Source organism: Saccopteryx leptura, chromosome 3 (assembly GCF_036850995.1).
Source record: "Saccopteryx leptura isolate mSacLep1 chromosome 3, mSacLep1_pri_phased_curated, whole genome shotgun sequence".
Lineage (NCBI taxonomy): Eukaryota > Metazoa > Chordata > Mammalia > Chiroptera > Emballonuridae > Saccopteryx > Saccopteryx leptura.
The window spans coordinates 149697371-149714996 of NC_089505.1; the positions used below are offsets into that span (position 1 = coordinate 149697371).

Genomic DNA, 17626 nt, shown 5'->3' on the forward strand with positions numbered 1-17626 from the left:
AGAAGCAGTTGGCTTGGAGATATATTTTGGAGCTTCCAATAAGACATTCATTTCTGATGGAATATTTATGGGAGATGAGAAAAAAAGTGGAAAATAAGAATCTGTAACCTGAGGAAGATCGAGGAGATAGTGGTCTCATTTTCTGTGATGGAAAAGACTGTAGGGGAAGTTTTAAAGCTTTGGGGTGGGAGTAGAAATCAAGAGCTCTGTTTGGTCACATTAAGTCTGAATAAGTATTATGAATTCAAATAGAGACATCAAATAGACAGTTGAATACAGAAATGTGGAGGTCAACAGAAGGATCATTGGTAGCAATGTAAGCTTAGGAGTCACTGACATAGAGATGACATTAAAAGTCATTGGCCTAGTCTACAAGGAGACTAGCGAGAAACAAGAGTAGAAAGCCAACAGCCAAGTCCTATGCCATGCCTACATCTGGAGATCAAGCAGAGGTTGAGGAGCCAGAAAAAGAGGTTGAAAAAGAGAGGCGAATGTGGCAGAAGAAACTTCAGGTGATTATGATGTCCAGGAAGCCAAGAGAAGAAAGCAATTCAAAAAGAAGGGAGTGGTCACCTTTGTCAGTTGCTGCTGCAAGATTAAAATAAAAAAATGTCACCTACTGTACTAGGCAAGATGAAAATGACCTTCTCAGTATCCATTTGAGGAGAGTGGTGGGAATAAATCTCTGCTGGACAGAAGGTGAGAAGAAAAAGAAGAGATAGAAACAACTGAAGCAATTATAACTATGCAGCTGCCCCAATTGAAAGCAAAAAAGAGGCTCACCATTCACTTCATGCCCTTTAGGATAAAGTTCAAACTCCTTACCTCGGGAGATAAAGCTTCTCAGTATCTGCGCTCTACCTAAGTAATTTCATTTCCCAACCTTACCGTCCCTCCTACTACTGTAAGAACGTGTCAAACTCTACATGAGTCAGGCAGAGTCTCTTCCTTCATGCATCCAGCTCTCTCCGGGTTACTCTTTGCACTTTCCTATGTGAAGCAAAACTCTTACAGGTCCTTCAGGGCCTTTCAACCATTATCATATCAGGCAAGGAGAACCATCTCCTTTGCCACATAACTTATGCTCTTCCTAGGATCTCCATGGTATCCTGCATCCCTGCAGTGTTTACCTCGCTATATTACATACAGTCTTTGCTTCCCTGCCATACTGCCCTTCTTTCCTCCTTCAACACAAACATACAGAGCAGGACAAGGACACAGTTTTAAGCTTGGGATCTTGTCTAGGAGGCATGTGTCTCCAATTCTTGCTGTAGGTCTTGTACAGAATGATGATCTCTAAGTGCTTGCCAAACAAACATTTCTAAAATGCAATATTGATTCTGTCAAATTTCTTACTTAAAATTCTGCAATGTCTTCTCAGACTCTATGGAATAAAATACCAAACATATTGATATGTTGTCTAAACCGTTGGGGATTTTGCTTGTTTGTACCCCTCCAGCATCATTTCTCCCCAACCTTGGACTGATCTTCCTGCCTCCTACCACTCACATGCACACACTGGGTGTTCTGCTTACACCCAATCACTTCCAGGACATTGGTCTCAGGCCTCTGTGCCTTGATGTGTGCTGCTGACTTTTCTTGGAATGTCTTCAAAAACTAGCTCAAGAGTCAACTTTGCTCTGAAGATTTGCCCATGTTCCCTTCTCTCTATCCTAGCAATGCTAGACACACTGTCCTTTGTTTCCAGAGCCCCTGTCAATAACTCTGTTATTGCACTGACCACACTCATTCCTTTATTATCTGCCTTTCCTATTAGACTGTAGGTTCCATTGGACAGGAGCATGGCTTAATTCATTTCTGTATTACTAGCACCTAACACAGTGCCTGGCACACAAGAAGCACAGAGTTAATAAATATTTCTCTTTAAATCCTCTGATTTAAAGGTGCTTAAAGTTTAAAGTATTTTTAAACTTGGTATTATTTTCATCATTACAAGTAATTTATAGGTGATGACTTAAAAGTGCAAAAACATCAAAAAAAGAGCAAGCTCACATATTGAGGGATGTAGGGACAGGCCACAAATTTTAAATATGTGTGTTTTTCTACATCTTCCTGTGAAAAGAGTCACCCTTCCAAATAATTGATTGCATTAGGCCATTTGCTCCATGTAGAATGAGGGCAAATAATTCCAGGTTTAGAGCATATCTTCAATTCACATTTGTATTACAAATAATAGCCATTCAGGCAATTTTTAATTTTAATTTTTGTCTATTTCCCTCCATATTTTGAGTCAAAAAATTTTTCAGAGGAAGGCTTTTTATGTCAAACTATTTTACAAATCAAAATGTTTTGTACCCTCTCTCAGACATTTTTACAACATCGGATTTATACTTTTTTCTTGAACTTTGGTATGCTTTTTAAAAATAATGTTTTCTTTGTATTTTTCCACAATATCTCACCTTTAGATATTTAAGACTTCTCTACAGTGACAAGAGGTCTACTAATTATTTCAACAAGAAGCAAATACAAGAACTGTATACATTTAGGGGACAGTACTATATTTTAACAGTAATTTAAGTTCTCCTCTTGCTACTGGCACTTTAGAATTCACAAGAGTTTGTGGGGAGTGTTGACATGGTGCTTTTTGTGTGTATCATAGGTCAGAAGCGACCTCTTCCATCTGTGCTTTGGTCAGTTGAATCCAGAGTCATAGAATTTCAAGATTGAAAAAGAACTCAGAGGTCATTTAGTCCAATTCCTTAATATGAATAAATCCCCTCCATGACATTCCTAATACATGCCTCTTCATTCTCTTCTTGAACCCCCTTCATTATAGTAAACTTACCACCACCTATCCCAAAGCTCCAGGTAAAAACAAATGCATCTTATTACATTTTAAACAAATTTTCTACATTCTATAATAATAGTAATTTTCAGCATTGTGAAACCTACCAATTTCATTAGTATGAGTCATATATCCTTCATCTATTTTGTGTATAAGAATAGTGGTAAAGGCAATTATGGAACATGTAAGATTTTTATTTCTATTTACCTATCTACCTATATGCTGCCTCTTTCCCAAAAAGATCTTAAATGAAATGATTTAAAACACCTGGATGTAATAGAGTTATTAAAGTGGAAATAGAAATTCAAAATCCTGAAAAGAAATTCTTGACTCCAAGGCAAATTCAATTGCTGGCATTGAAATTAAATTTATCCATGAGCTTTCACAAGTCAATATAAAAGGAAAAATATAGTAGATTACACAGTTCTCCTTATCTGACAGAAGAATGTATACCTGTTCTCCATTAAATTAAAATCTTCCTGAGTTTCAGGTAACAAAAGAAATTTCTCATGAAGCATCTTATAAAAGATATACATTTATTAGTTTTCTGTGTGCATTCATTTTGCTCTCTAATATACTGCCAAGAATAGCGCTGACTCTGCCCTTAACAATACAGGAGACAACGCATGAGCTCTGGATAACTTCTTTTCCAAACGGGGCTGGGAAAAGACCTCAAACTATCACAGTCACTTTTTTGGGGGGACAATATTCTGGGGCAATACCTTCTACATGCCCCTTTTTTAGCATACGAGAACATGCTAAAGTGAGAAACTGAGTTAGCCTCTCCTATGGTGTAAGCATCATTTTTTCACCTCTTTGGGAAGCAACTGCAGTTGTAGGATCACAACACACAAAATGACACCCTTGTAAACTGAGGTAGGTATTGTGAAACGTGGTGGATGGCCAGCAGAGAGTGCTGTCAGGGTCTGCCTGAATATCTGATAAGACTTTGGCTCTCTTAGAAGGAGAGTGATGTTAGGTAAGCAAAAAGTGTTATGAGAGCTGACCCTATTGCTAGCAGTAATATGACAAATCTGGAGTTTCTCGCTTGCTCCTAAAAGGTCCCGATTATTATTATAAGGGCATTATAGAGCCTGCCACCTGAAGAGCTACTGTGTCTTCCTGTCATTAAGCCACTGTGGTTTTACTCTCCCTTGTTCTTGGATTAAGGAGTGGGGATGAAGGCTACATACTGATCATTTTACCTCTGAAGGCCTTCATGGTGTCTAGGTCACAAAAGGCCCTTGGTAAAAATAAACTATTTTTTTCAAAGTGATTATCACAATTGTTTAGACTTTACCTGGACTACCTGGGTCCATCATTAAATCCTAAATATCCGAAGACAGAGAGCTCTCACCTCCTTGCCCACACATGAAGCCAGCCAGGCCTACCTCTGCTTCCCTCTCTATAGCTAGAAAATGCCCCCATGCAATCTGTAGGTCATCTGTCCAAATGTGGCAGTTTGTTTTTTCTTCTCCTTCTTTCTCTTCCTCCTCCTATTATTATTGTTGTTGTTGTCATTATTACTGTTGAAGAATCTGGGTTATATCTACAGGTCCTTTGAGGCCAATAAGCTAGGTTCAGTTCTCACAAATTAGTTATTATAAAATAAATGCAAGCACAGCAAAAGTAACTTCCATATTGAACAAGGCTATCTGTACACTAGACAACAAAATGTATTCATGTTGTTACGATGAAAAGAATGAAAGAGATTTGTACTTATTGTAAAGAAGGCATAGGAACACCTTTAAATGAGTAACCCAAAACAAATGACCTGGGTTTTTACATAATTAGAATAAATTGAACTCACATTTGTGTAAAGCTGGACTAGGATAGGGACATAACAGTATATGCTAATATTCATGCTGATGGTTGGCAAGTGCAAGTAAGCATACTGATCATTATTCCACATCACAGTTTATTATGACACCTACCTGCCAGAAATCAATGTCAAAGCCAAGCACAAACCCACTACCGATGGCATAATTTTCTCTTCATTTTTAACTATTTTACCCTTCAAACCTCCATTTTGATTAACAAGAAGTCTGGGAATAGAGGATAAAAAAAATAAAAATAAAGGAAACCTATGAGTTAGTAGGTAATTTTTAAATGCCGCACAACCTTGGGAGGAAATTGCCAGCTGAGACAAGTACCTATTCTCCCCAGAGAATTTTAAAATATCCTAAAGTGTGCGTGATGTATTGGTGAATGGCTGTCTCTAAGAAAGCTCTCTGCTTTTGGAAACTGGGTAGCACAGAGGGCCTGGTGTGCAAGAAGTTGGCATAGCAACTTTGCATTTGCAGTGGTGACTCAGAGTAAACGGGTGCATGAAACAGCTACTCAGATATGTTTGTCTTTTTCAGAGTAGTTAAGTCTTGTAGAGCATTTTCTTTTTTGGCTTCTCTTTTTGAGAACTACAAACTGTTCACTCTCCTAACTTAAAACAGCTCATTTGCTGAAAAGGAAAGGATTTATTTATGACTCATCAAAAGATTTATTCTCTGTACTTTCCCTGAATAAACAAGGTGACATTTAGGCCAAAATTTCCCCCTCATAGTAGACATAATTCTCCAGTTGCTGGAAAATAGTACTAAAACACAAACTTTCCGGTGTTTGTTTAAAAATATGTATATTTCCAAAAAAAGAATTGCTTACCTGTTGGCAATAGGTCCCTTGAAATCTGGATCAAATGTTCTTGGATCACCTGCATTTAAAACAAAGAAATTTTTAAGCATACAAGCCAATAAAATGGGAAATAAGTGCATATAAAATATTAATAAAGAAAAATCCACATCTTGGCTAGTACACTGCTCAGTGCAGTGTTGAATTCACTGTTTGGTCCAGTGACAGCTCAGCTATGCCTTGGTTGCAGCTGTCAATCTTCCTTCCTTTTTCCAGCTAGACGCAAGACTAAAAAGAGTTGTTAAGGACAATCTTCTCTGCACCCTGTGCACATACCTTCTCACTGTTCTGAGTAGCAACATTATAGTGTGCATACTAAGTAGTGAAATTTGAAGCCCTTCCAGCCTGCAAAACCATCTGCCATAGCCAAGTATTGCTGTGTTGTGAGGTGCACAGTATAAAAGAGCTGCCTGCTTATCCCAGTCCTCCCTGTCCTCCTGATAGATTAAGCTTTGCCTCGAGAAGCTGGGATATAGTCACTGTTGTTTTCTGCCATCTTGGCTGTATGGAATGTACAAATTATCATACATAAATGTCATTTTTATTGATTATTTTTTTAGATCTACTACCAGACCTAACACCCTCTGGGCATATGCCCTTGTCATTCATTGTTGCGTCATGATTGCAATATATTACCTTCATCTTTAAACAGTGCAAGGCACACAGGGAATGGCTCCACCCAACCCCACTCCCAGCATGTACTGTATGGGTAAACCCAGTAATAAATTCTGCGTGATGAATTCTGGCCAAAGGTCTGCATTTTGCAACCCTCAACTTCTAACTCTTCTCCCCCAATCTAAGCATTCCTTCCTCTAGGACTCTGTCCCTAAATGAAGGCCTGGTGCTGAATTAAGGACAGAATTTCAAAAGGGACTGGAAAAAAGACCTTCCCCACTCCCCTCAGTGTTAGTAACCTTACTTTGCCTGTACTCTGTGGGGAAATTAGGCTGAGGACTCAGAGGCCTCTTCAGTGTAATCACGGGCTGATGGTAAAACGACGGGAAGAAAGGACTGACTGCAGCAGAAATCCAAGAGCCAGTCACTCAGCAACTATTCACAAAGAACCTATTGGATGCAGAGCTCTGACCGGTTGCAGAGATAGGTATGGTGTGATCCCTATCTTGGGAGACCTCCTATCTTGGGAGACCTATGACTGGTAGGCAAGGTCCACATACTGATTCAGTCCACAAATATTTTTTTCAGAATCTTCCTATACTAGGCCCTGTGTCATAATAACTGAACAATGAATATACCATGTAAAACAATTAATAAAGTTCTAAAATTTGTGGTATTGACCACAAGAGTTCTGAAATAGTAGGTTTCATCAAAGATTAGAGGAGTCAAGAGAAATGAAACTTGTGTGTGCGTGAGAAACTGGAATGAAACAAAGGAGAAAGGAGAAAAATTGAGGGTGTGTGAAACTAGCACTCTGTTAAAAGAACTATTTATTAATCACATGTTCTGTACTCTTCGTTAAATGAGGTACTGCCGGGGATACAAGGTTCAGTGAAACACAGTTTCTGTCTTCAACAAGCTAACAAACTGGTGAGCAGGGAGAGAAACGAGAAAAGTATACAAAGCACTATAATACATGGAAGTTAAGAGGGGCACAAAAAAGTGTTAAGGGAGTTCTAAGGAAAGAAAAGGCACATTCAGTTGAGATTAGTCAGGAAGGGTTCCCAGAGCCATAGTATTTGAGACAGGTAAAACTTAGACCTGTAGAGATGAAGTCACCACGTTCGGAATAAATATCACATCCGTGGGGATGGTGAAGCGATCAGCCTGGGGATGGTGAAGCAATCAGCCTGACTGGAGACTGGATAATGCGACAGGAGGAAAAATTACCGCTGAATAGATAGTATGGGCTTAGTCTGCAGAAAGCCTAAAATCAGGGATGGGATGGAAATTATTTTATACATCTTAGGCCATAAGGGAGTCCTAGGAGAATTAAAAAAAAAGAATGGCATGGTAAAAGCTGCAATCTAGCAGCAGTATTCAAGTTGTACTGCAAAGTGCAAAGTCAAGGAGAGCAACTAGAAGTCTATTGCAATAACCGAGGTGAAGTAATGTGAGCTGCTGGCCAGTATGGTGGAAATAATAGAAAGGAAGATTCCAGGTTCATCACGGGGTAGTCATCTGGCTTAAGAATCAGAAGTAATAGCTCTAGAGTCATATTGCCTGTTTTCTTTCTCTTCCTTTCAGAGTGACCTTAGATCATTTCTCTTCTCTGACTCTGTTTTCATTTTGTAAGTGGGGATTATAATAGTACCTATGTCATAAAGTTGTTATGAAGATTAAATAAATTAGTATCTGTAAAAGTGCTTAAAATAGGGGCTGGCACTACTTAATAATGTTAATTATTAGTCATATAACTACATGAATCGCTAAATAGAACTTGATAAATGTTAAGAGGTAGGACTTAAAAGACAGAAGTCAAAGATGGCTTCAAATCAAGGGACTACAAGACCTAGAAATTGTGATTCTCAGTCTCTTTGGGTCTTTTACCTTGGTTAAAAAAATGTGAAAACAGGAACATTAATATGTGAAAGAGATTATGAAGTTGTTATAAGAAAGTACATGAGATGGATTTTGTTTTTCTTAAGATTGAAGCGACATCTAATTGAAAAGTCCAGCATTCTACCGCAGTTAAGAAACTGGAGCCTTGGGTCAAGTTTTGAGATAAATATTTGGAAGTTAATATCCTAAAAAATTGATGTGCTCTGTAAAGAATATTGGATCTGTCAGGTATGCAGAGTAATGTTATCATGATAATAACAATGTTTAACATGATTTTAGTATTAAATGCTAAGCACAGTATTAAGTGCCTTGATGCATTCTTTTGTTTCCTTGACACAATAACCTTATTATGTGAGTGCATTAGAAACTATTATTAGCCTCATTTTACATACATAAAACACAAGGCATTGAGAGGCCAAGGAACATGCCCACAGTCACACAGTTGATAAATGCTCCACCTGTGAGCCACACCACCCAGTCTCACTGCCGCACAACAGATCCTGTTCATCATACCCTGTAGTGCCAACGTGGGTTCTTACTCTATGGGGAACTGTGTAAAATGTTTCCTGTTTGTTACAGGCCATATATGGTATACTTCAATGTCAAGTTCTCTGACACATTGTCAGCTTCTCTTTCTCTGACTGCTTGTCTGACTCCGCCTCCCAGCAACAGATAAGTGTCAGGGTATCTGATCTCTTTTCTCTGAGCACTGTCTTCCTCTCTAATCCACAGGGGCAAAGCTGTAGCAGCTGAGTTTCTCCCATGTGCCTGTTCCCCAGCAATCAGTGACTGATCTGGTTTGGACATGAGACTTGAGCTGGGCCAGTAGTTCCTGACTACTCTATCCCAGTAATTTAGAAGTAGAGTGGACAATGAGTTAGTCAGTGGGAGATTAGAACTGCAAAATATAAAGCTTGAAGATCAGAGGAGCAGAGAAAGCTGGCTTTCAGAAAGAAATTACTGAAGCAAGTGTACAAAGAGAAGCAGATGGAAGTCCTGGTGGCCTTGAGCTCCTGTTCCAGTTCCTCCCAAGGCCCATGGTCCAGTTTCATGAGATGCCCTGTATCCTCTTACTAAGGTCCCGATTCTTCTTCTTCTTTTTTTCTTTTTTAGTTCGCATCAGTTATGGGCAGCCGAAAAGTCCTACTAATATACTCACTCTCTTAGCTCAACTTAGGTTTCAACAAGTCATTTTAACAACATTTATTATATTCTTTCAATAAACAGGTGGTAGAGACCTAAGAAAGAATTCTTGAGACTAAGTCTGCTTTCATGACTCTCACAGTTGATTAAGAAATATACTCTCAAAACTATAATTTTAACACTATGTGGTTGCCATGATAGTGACATATAGAGGGTGTCCCAGGGCAACAAGGGGCTCAAGGTGAATAGATGTATCTCCAGCTCCAGACTGACACTAAATGTGGGCTCACTTCCTATCAACCCTCTGGGCTCCGTGCTCTTTGACTTGGCTCTTCTACTCTGATGTGGAACATTAGTGCTAGAATTCTTGCTGGTCCAGATTTCAGTTCCCCAAAACTGAAAGGCACAGAAAGTTACAAGGCTCCAGCCCCTTTACATCAAATACTACATTTCTTTAGGTCTGAGGTGCACTGGAAATATATAATTTTTGAAAGGCCTATCAGATAATTCTGATGCACAATCAGACTTAGGGAACACTCAGCTACTTGATTTACTATGAATTTCTTTCTTTTTTTTTTTTTAATGAGAAAGAGAATGAGAGAGACACACACAGAGAGATAGACAGGGACAGACAGAAAGGAATAGAGAGACGAGAAGCATCAACTCATAGTTTTGGCACCTTAGTTGTTCATTGATTGCTTCCTCACATGTGCCTTGACTGGGGGGCTGCATCAGAGCCAATAACCCCTTGCTCAAGCCAGAGACCTTGGGCTTCAAGCCAGCGACCTTCGGGCTGAAGCCAGCGACCATGGGATCACACCTATGAAACCATGCTCATGCTAGCGACCTCACACTCAAGCTGGTGAGCCCACACTCAAGCTGGATGAGCCCGTGCTTAAGGTGGCAACCTCGGGGCCCTGAACCTGGGTCCTCGGTGTCCCAGCCCAATCCTCTATCCACTGCACCACTGTCTGGCCAGGCCTGAATTTCATTCTTAACCTCTATCTTAGTTCGTACATAGTCCTTAATTCAAGCTGTACATAACAGAGCAGACCTGCTGGAATAAGAGAAAGGCAGGTCATCATGATGTATATGAGCTTTGGAGAACACCATAATTAAGAGTAAGGTGTAGGCCCTGGCCAGTTAGCTGTGGCAGAGCGCTAGCCTGACATGTGGATATCATGGGTTCAATTCCCAGCCAGGGCACACAGGAGAAATACCCATCTGCTTCTCCACCCCTTTCCCTCTCACTTCTCTCTCTCTCTCTTCCCTGCCTGCAGCCATGGCTCATTGGAGCAAGTTAGCCTTGGGTACTGAGAATGGCTCCATGGCCTCTGCCTCAGGCACTAAGAACAGCTCGGTTGCTGAGCAACAGAGCAACGCCCCAGATGGACAGAGCATCGCCCTCTAGTGGGTTTGCTGGATGGATCCTGGTCAGGGTGCAAGTGGGAGTCTGTCTCTTTGCTTTCCCTCCTCTCACTGAATTAAAAAAAATAAAAAAAGAGTAAGAGGTAAAATGGAACAGTTATAGAAAGAGAAATAGAAAAGTGACATTTAAGAAAGCCAAATAATTTTAAGAAAAAAGATTGTAAGTTCCCCAGAACAGTGATTATTAAGAGAAATCTCACTTGTACCAGAGACTGCTGTGTTCTATACACAGATATGCCTCAATTCTACATAGAACAATGTAAATTATACCTACTTGCACTGCACAATACAATAGCAGTGGTATATTTATTGTGTCATGTAATGCTCCCAATAATTCTGTAATGTATATCATTCCATTTTACAGATGAGGGAGTTGAAGTATGGAAGGGTAAGCAAATTTTCCCCAGCTCATTCAGTTAACAAGATGTGGACATGATATTGAAAGGCAGATGATCTGACCCCGAAGCCTGTGTTGAGCCACTGGCAGTAAACTTCTCATTAGTCATCTTAGAGAAATTCCACAGATGAGTGGGGAAGGGAGGTAGGTTGAAAGGGGTTAGAAATTTTTACTGATCCTGTAATTACTTGCTTTTCACATTAAAGATAGGCAAACTGATTTTAAAGTTATCTAGGCTGGCTTTCAATTTTGGTGTGATTTTGCACCTCACCAAGTGAAAAAGCCGCTTGGAGTTGTCAATGAACTGCTATCGTCAAATCTGTCTGAAAAGCTGACACATTCTGCTTGTAAATCCTGGCTGCCTTGTTTTTCAGTTGAAAATACACTAAAACCACAGTCAAATGGAAAGATGTAACTGATTCCAAACAGCAGTGACAGCTGGAAAGTGATGACTTCAGCCTGCCCCCTGTACTAGCAGAGTTTGCATTGTTATACAAATTTTTATTTTCCTGAAATCAATTCAAGGCATTACTTTTCAGAGGCCCTCATGTGCTTTAATTGCATCTCTGGAATAAATAAACCGAGGGGCCAGCTAAGTGAAAAAGCCACAATGCTTCACTGTCATATACCTGAGCTAGTTGAATACAATTCATATTTCTCATTTTAAGATAAAGAAAAAAATCAAAACTAGGTAAACATAGTAAAAGCTTCTTCAGTTCACGTGACTCTTTGATCACCAAAATTATGACAAAAGAATCACTAAAAATATTCATAACAGACGTTACACATTTGTTATTGTAATTAATAGTTTGTATTGCAGTCATACGATGTAATTATTCTTACTGGTAATAATTCATCAAGTTGAAGGAAAATAGTCCAGGTAATTAATTCAACTAATGGGTGCAGCTTTTACATGACTCTGTTGTATGCAAACAGCAAGATAAAGCAGCCAGTCATGCATGACAGATTCTTTTCTTTGAAAGCAACCTGTTTCTCAAAGAAAATGACAATATAACTACCATTGATTTTTTAAAAATAAAAAAGCAGAAATCTGAAACATTTCATTTTATTTCTTTAGTATATTCTCCTTCAGAAAATCTAATGTCATTTAGAGAGCAAAAGGAGAACTACAGTGGGGCAAACTAGTATTTTAGGACTTAAAACAGAACTATTACAAGCAAGCAAGTCAGATAACTGTCCGACGAGCCTGAAAAATGGTGTAGTATACAATTAAGCCTTGCTTTAATACTCAACAACAGCCAGTAGAGAACTGTAAAATTTTAAATTCTTGTTTTACTTGATTTTTTAAACATGTTTACAATTTTGTGTGTATAAATGAGGGCCTGCTGCTTCATCCAAGGAAAGGGTTCCTGCTTCTTCAAGTCTCAATAAAGGATAAGAAGCCATGTTCTTTGCCATTTCTTATTGGATAATGTTTCTACTCCTCAGCCCAGCACAACTGGCCTTTCATGATGTGGCCTATGTCAACAGCCTCATCTCCTACCCTCCCTCACTTGAAACTTAATCTTCTAGCAGTTCTATATTGTGATGCTTCCCCTCCAAAATCAGATGTTTACATAGAGCCCTTTGAATAACATGATCTTCCCATTTTTGTCCCCTTGGCAATGGCTACAGGAAGACTAGAGTTCTCCTTACAAATTCCCCACTTGTCCTGAGGTAAAAATAAGGACCAAAACATTCTACTGGCCACTGTGCCAGTGGGTGGAGCCCACTTGACTGGAGACCAATGCTGAAAACTTTCATATAATCCATCCCAAAGTAGCTAATTCTGTTGATATCAGAGACATACACACTTCTATTATTTGCACTGTTGCACTTAGTACACTGTACCACAAGGCCTTTTTACATGCGGTGGTAGAAAGATATCCATGTGCTAAACCCCCAAACTTTTGAATATTTTACTTTACATAACAAAAGATACTTTGCAGATGTAATAAAATTGAGAACCATGAGTTAGGGAGATTATCCTGAATTATAGGGATGAGCCCAATGTAATTTCAAAAATTATTAAGTGGAGGAGACTGAATAGTCAAAGAAGAAGATGTGATCATGGAAACAGGGTCAGAATAACACAATGTGAGAAAACTCAACTGTCCATTATTGGTTTTGAAGATGGAAGGGGTAATGAGCCAAGAAATGTGGCTGCCTGTAGCGGCTGTAAAATTAAGAAAATGAATTCTCCTCTTCTAGAAGGGAATGTAGAACTGTAGAACTGCCAATTCCTTGTTTTTAGCCCATTGAGGTATATTTTAAATTTGTGACCTCCAGAATCATAAGATAATATAATTTTAAGCCACTATATTTGTGGTAATTCACTATAGTAGCAAGAGGAAGCTAATACACATTTCTTCTGCTGAATTAAAAGCTCTATTACTATTATCTACTTTGGTGCCAGCTGTATATATAACAGGCACTCAATAAATGTTTATAGAGTAATTTCAAAAAGTATGTTAGTGTAATTTTGAATGTTTGAATCTTTAATTTAGGTTATGAAAAACAAATCAAAGATCAATTTTGACAATTACCAGCTAATCATTTTAGCTGGAGTTCAACTTGAAATAAAGGCAAATAAATAGACACCTAGAATTGCAACAATGTGAAAAATACCTCTTCCTATCACCAACACTAATTCAGTATCGATCTGTAATGTCCAGATCAGTAAGAGTGAACAAGGGAAGTAAGGGAGACAGTATCCCATACTGGTACATTAAAGCTGGGTATTAAATTACCCTGTATCAAATATTGTATGTAACACCTATAAACTCTACAATCTAGGAAAAACTACTTTTTATCTCTCCAAAATTCCATTTTACCATCTAGAAAATGATACATACTAATGTAGGGGTTCCGAACAAGTCACTCTAATCTGTGCATGTGGATTATTTTGAGCTCAAGGCAACTGAGACCCTTTAGGCTCAAGAGAAACTTTTGCCCTGCTCTTACCCTTTCCAAATACTGTAACTAGAAGAATTTAAATTAGGAGCCTTGCTCATAATAAAAGATTATCAAAGATGATCTTTTTGAACTATCTATCTGGCAGGGCAAACTACTAACTGAAAATCTCTTCTCATTGACCTGCAATGCCTTTCCTCCCCTCTGAAGCCCCACAGTGCCTTACCTCATCCTTAACTCAGAATGCCACACGTACCTCATTAGCTTTCTAAGCTTTTCTCCTGTGTGTGGGATTTCATATGTACCTATGTCATTAAATTTAGTTATTTTTTTCTTGTTAATTACATTCATGTAGATTTAATTATTGGACCAGCCAAAAGAACTTGCAGGGTATAGGAAATTTTCTTCTCCCCCCACATTAGCAAAAAATAAAAATGAAAAAGTAGGAATCAATTTCTGCCTTCGGGGTGACCATGGGAAATAGCAAAGTATATGTAAATTACCTTCACAGCTGAGGTAGATCAGTGTAGAATCAATGCAACACAACTTGAGTTGAATTGTCACATTGGTTATAAATGACACCAATAACTCTAGAAAAGTTTCAATGGCTAAGTTGGGTGTAACATTTATGAAATAACGTGTTGAAGGAGAGGAATTTTGAAGACTTTTAAAGGAGAGAATTTTGTCACGTGGGAAACTCAGACCAAAGCCCACACTCAGGCACAGTGAAGACTGCCTGGGAGAGGAGACATGGGAGCAGGTAGGAGAATGAAGCACACCATTGGGAGGCAGTGTAGGATTCACAAAGCCCCTCAAGTCTTCTGAGGAAGTACCACAATTGTCATGAGTTTGTTTCTGCTTGATGCAGAAGAAAAAGAAGAGTTAAAGTTGAGGAACGAACAAGGAGATTGCTATCGTATTTCACATAAGATGGTAGATGCCTGACTGAGAATGTAAAGAGGATGAAACAATTTCAAAAGCATTACAGAAGAATACATTCAGTGGGGTGAAAGAAAGGGCATGGTACCATGTTTTATCATCTAATGACAGCAATTCCTCATGCAGAAAATGATGTGCATTCTGGAAACTCATCTTTGGTAGAAACATGACCTCACATTGGACATGGCAAGATGAGGGAAAATGCAAATGAGACTTCTTCAGCACTGACTCAAACCAAACAATACAGTGGTATCATGACCTTATGATGGTTGTTTTCCTGCCAGTTTGAGTAACTTCTTAAATATATAGGATGATGATAAATTACTCTGTGTTACATCAAGAATATCTAATTTCTTGCTTTAAGAATAATTTTTCTAATCACAGCATTGGTTTATAAATAGTTTGCATCATTATTTAAAATAATTCACACTGTATGAACACAAATCATTAACATTTAGTTAGAATTTCAACCTTAGAAGTAATAACCTAAAAGAACAACCTCCACTTCCACTGAGTAGGCAAAAGAAAACTTACATCAAACACTCAGGGTGCTTCTTAATAGACTGATTTTATAGGCAGTGTTGAAAGATGCACATTTAGAAGGCCTTGGAAATACACTTTTTAAAAAATGATTTTTCTTGACTACTGTGACAAAGCAGTGAACTTGTGCTATCGAACAGCTATGAATTATTAGATAATCACACATCTACTCAGAATAAATAAAATTCTGAATCAATATTGATTTTAAAAAAAAGTTTGGAAGCGAACAAGAACACAAATTGAGTTTAAAGGTTATCAATGTGGGTTTTCTAATACTTTTTTCCAAAAGACCCATGACAAACTCTAATTACATTGAAGAGACTCATTTTCTTCCAGTTTTATAGGTTATGCATTTCATTATCATGTCAGCCCCTTTTCCCTCACCTCCTAAAAAATATAAGTGCAATTTCAAAACCAGAGATAGGAAATGAAGAGCATATTTATTCACCCTAAATATAAAAATAAGTGGCTTGCGCTTGCTTTTCCATCTGCAGATTTCAGGCAATAGCACAATAAATGAATAAAAGTTGGGGAACATGGTAGTTTTGAAAATGGTCATTACATAAATGTAAAAATTAACTTTTGTACATAAGGAGCAAATTATCTTTAAAATTATAGTGCATAAAAGAATTTTCATTGAATTTAAGAATAAGCACTATTAAAGAAAAATACCAAAAATTTGTCTATTTATCATAAATACATAAAATGGTTTGGTAGCTAGTGATAATGTCTCTCCTACTTCCTCGTATTGCCCATAGGTTATTCATGAGAATAAAATTAAACCGCTTATCAACTCTGACTTTTGCCATGACTCAAGAAGATGAACAATAATAATAACTGGGGGAAAAAATCACTATTCCTGGGTTTAAAGTGTAGGAAAGAAAACATATTTTAGTGCATAATTTGTACCCGCAAGGCATTATGATCCAATACATAAAAACTACAGGTGGAGTAGACCATTAGATTCTGTATTACATATTCAAGGAGTAAGGGAAACAGAAGACACAACCAAGAGACTGCACAAGATAATGAGTGCAACCATCCCTCCACACAGTTGAAACTTCAAAGAGCTACTCTGACTCAAATGAAACCTACCTCCCCCTTAAGAAAGCCACCTTCACACTGAGCAGAAGGGTGGAAGGAAACACCATTTTAATATGTAGTGTATGTTAAGTAATCTGAAGTAGAGTCAATCTGTAGGTTCTCCTAGGAAACTGACAGATAAACAACAACAGACTCCTGGTAGAATGCATTTATACATACTCTAAGAATAATAAAAAAATAATTACTCAAAGAAATATGCAGCTCACAATAAACAAATTTTAAAAATTACACAAGGAAACAATACACTACAAAAAATTAGATAATCAATGGACAACAGTCTACTCACAAATTCTTTAGATATTTAAATTATTCATCCCAGAATATAAAACAATTATGCTTATCATTTTTCAGAAATGAAAGACAGACTTGAAAATAAATGTAAAGAACTACAAAAAATGACTTATAAACTTCAAAAATTAAGGAAATTTAATTTGGAGGAGAGAAACACAATAAATAAAATGTAAATTTTAGTGGATAAGATCAAAGTCAGATTAGACACAGCTAAAGAGGCAAGAGGCAAACTAGAAAGCAAATCAACATAAATTATTCACAATACAGCACAGAGAAATTAAGAATGGAAAACATTAAAGAACAGTTAATATATTCAGCATAGAGTGAAAAGTTTTAATATAGCAAATCAGATTTCCAGAAAGAGAGAACAGAGATGAGGGAAAGAAGTAATGAAAGTAACTATCTGCCAATGTAAAATTCTATATCTAGTGACAATATGTTCAAGAAAAAAGGGTGACAATTTCAGGCAAAAGAGAGAGAATTTGCCACTGGCAGGGCTTCTCTAAGGTGTGTTAAGTATTGATATATGTATATTTCTAAGAGAAGTGAGCCTGGTGGAAGGTCATTGATGAAAGAAAAAATCTAGAGTGAAGAAAGGGAGGAAGAGAATGATCATTGGCTATATAAATAAACAACAATAACTAAATCTTGAGGTTAAATAAAACAAGAGAATATTATGATAGTAATAGAATGTAATCCAAGAGTTGAAGTATTGTAGGCTTTTTGTATTGTATAGAAAATGGTGAAATAGATCCTTGAAGATGGCAGCGGAGTAGGCGGATGCACAGACGCCCAGCTCTCAACACCAAACTGGAATACAAATCAATTCAGGAAAAATCAGCATGAAAAACCAACACAGAACTGCA

The 17626-nt window shown here is 37.8% G+C and overlaps 1 protein-coding gene across 3 annotated transcripts in view; it reads right to left on the minus strand.

Annotated features, from left to right (window-relative positions):
• The window catches only part of SLC44A5 (solute carrier family 44 member 5), a 433851-nt gene that overhangs the window by 137563 nt on the left and 278662 nt on the right, over positions 1–17626 (minus strand). For all 3 annotated transcript variants that reach the window (XM_066372206.1, XM_066372205.1, XM_066372207.1), the window contains one exon: positions 5462–5510. In XM_066372206.1, coding sequence (XP_066228303.1) covers positions 5462–5510 — 49 coding nt within the window. The remainder of the gene's footprint in view (positions 1–5461; positions 5511–17626) is intronic.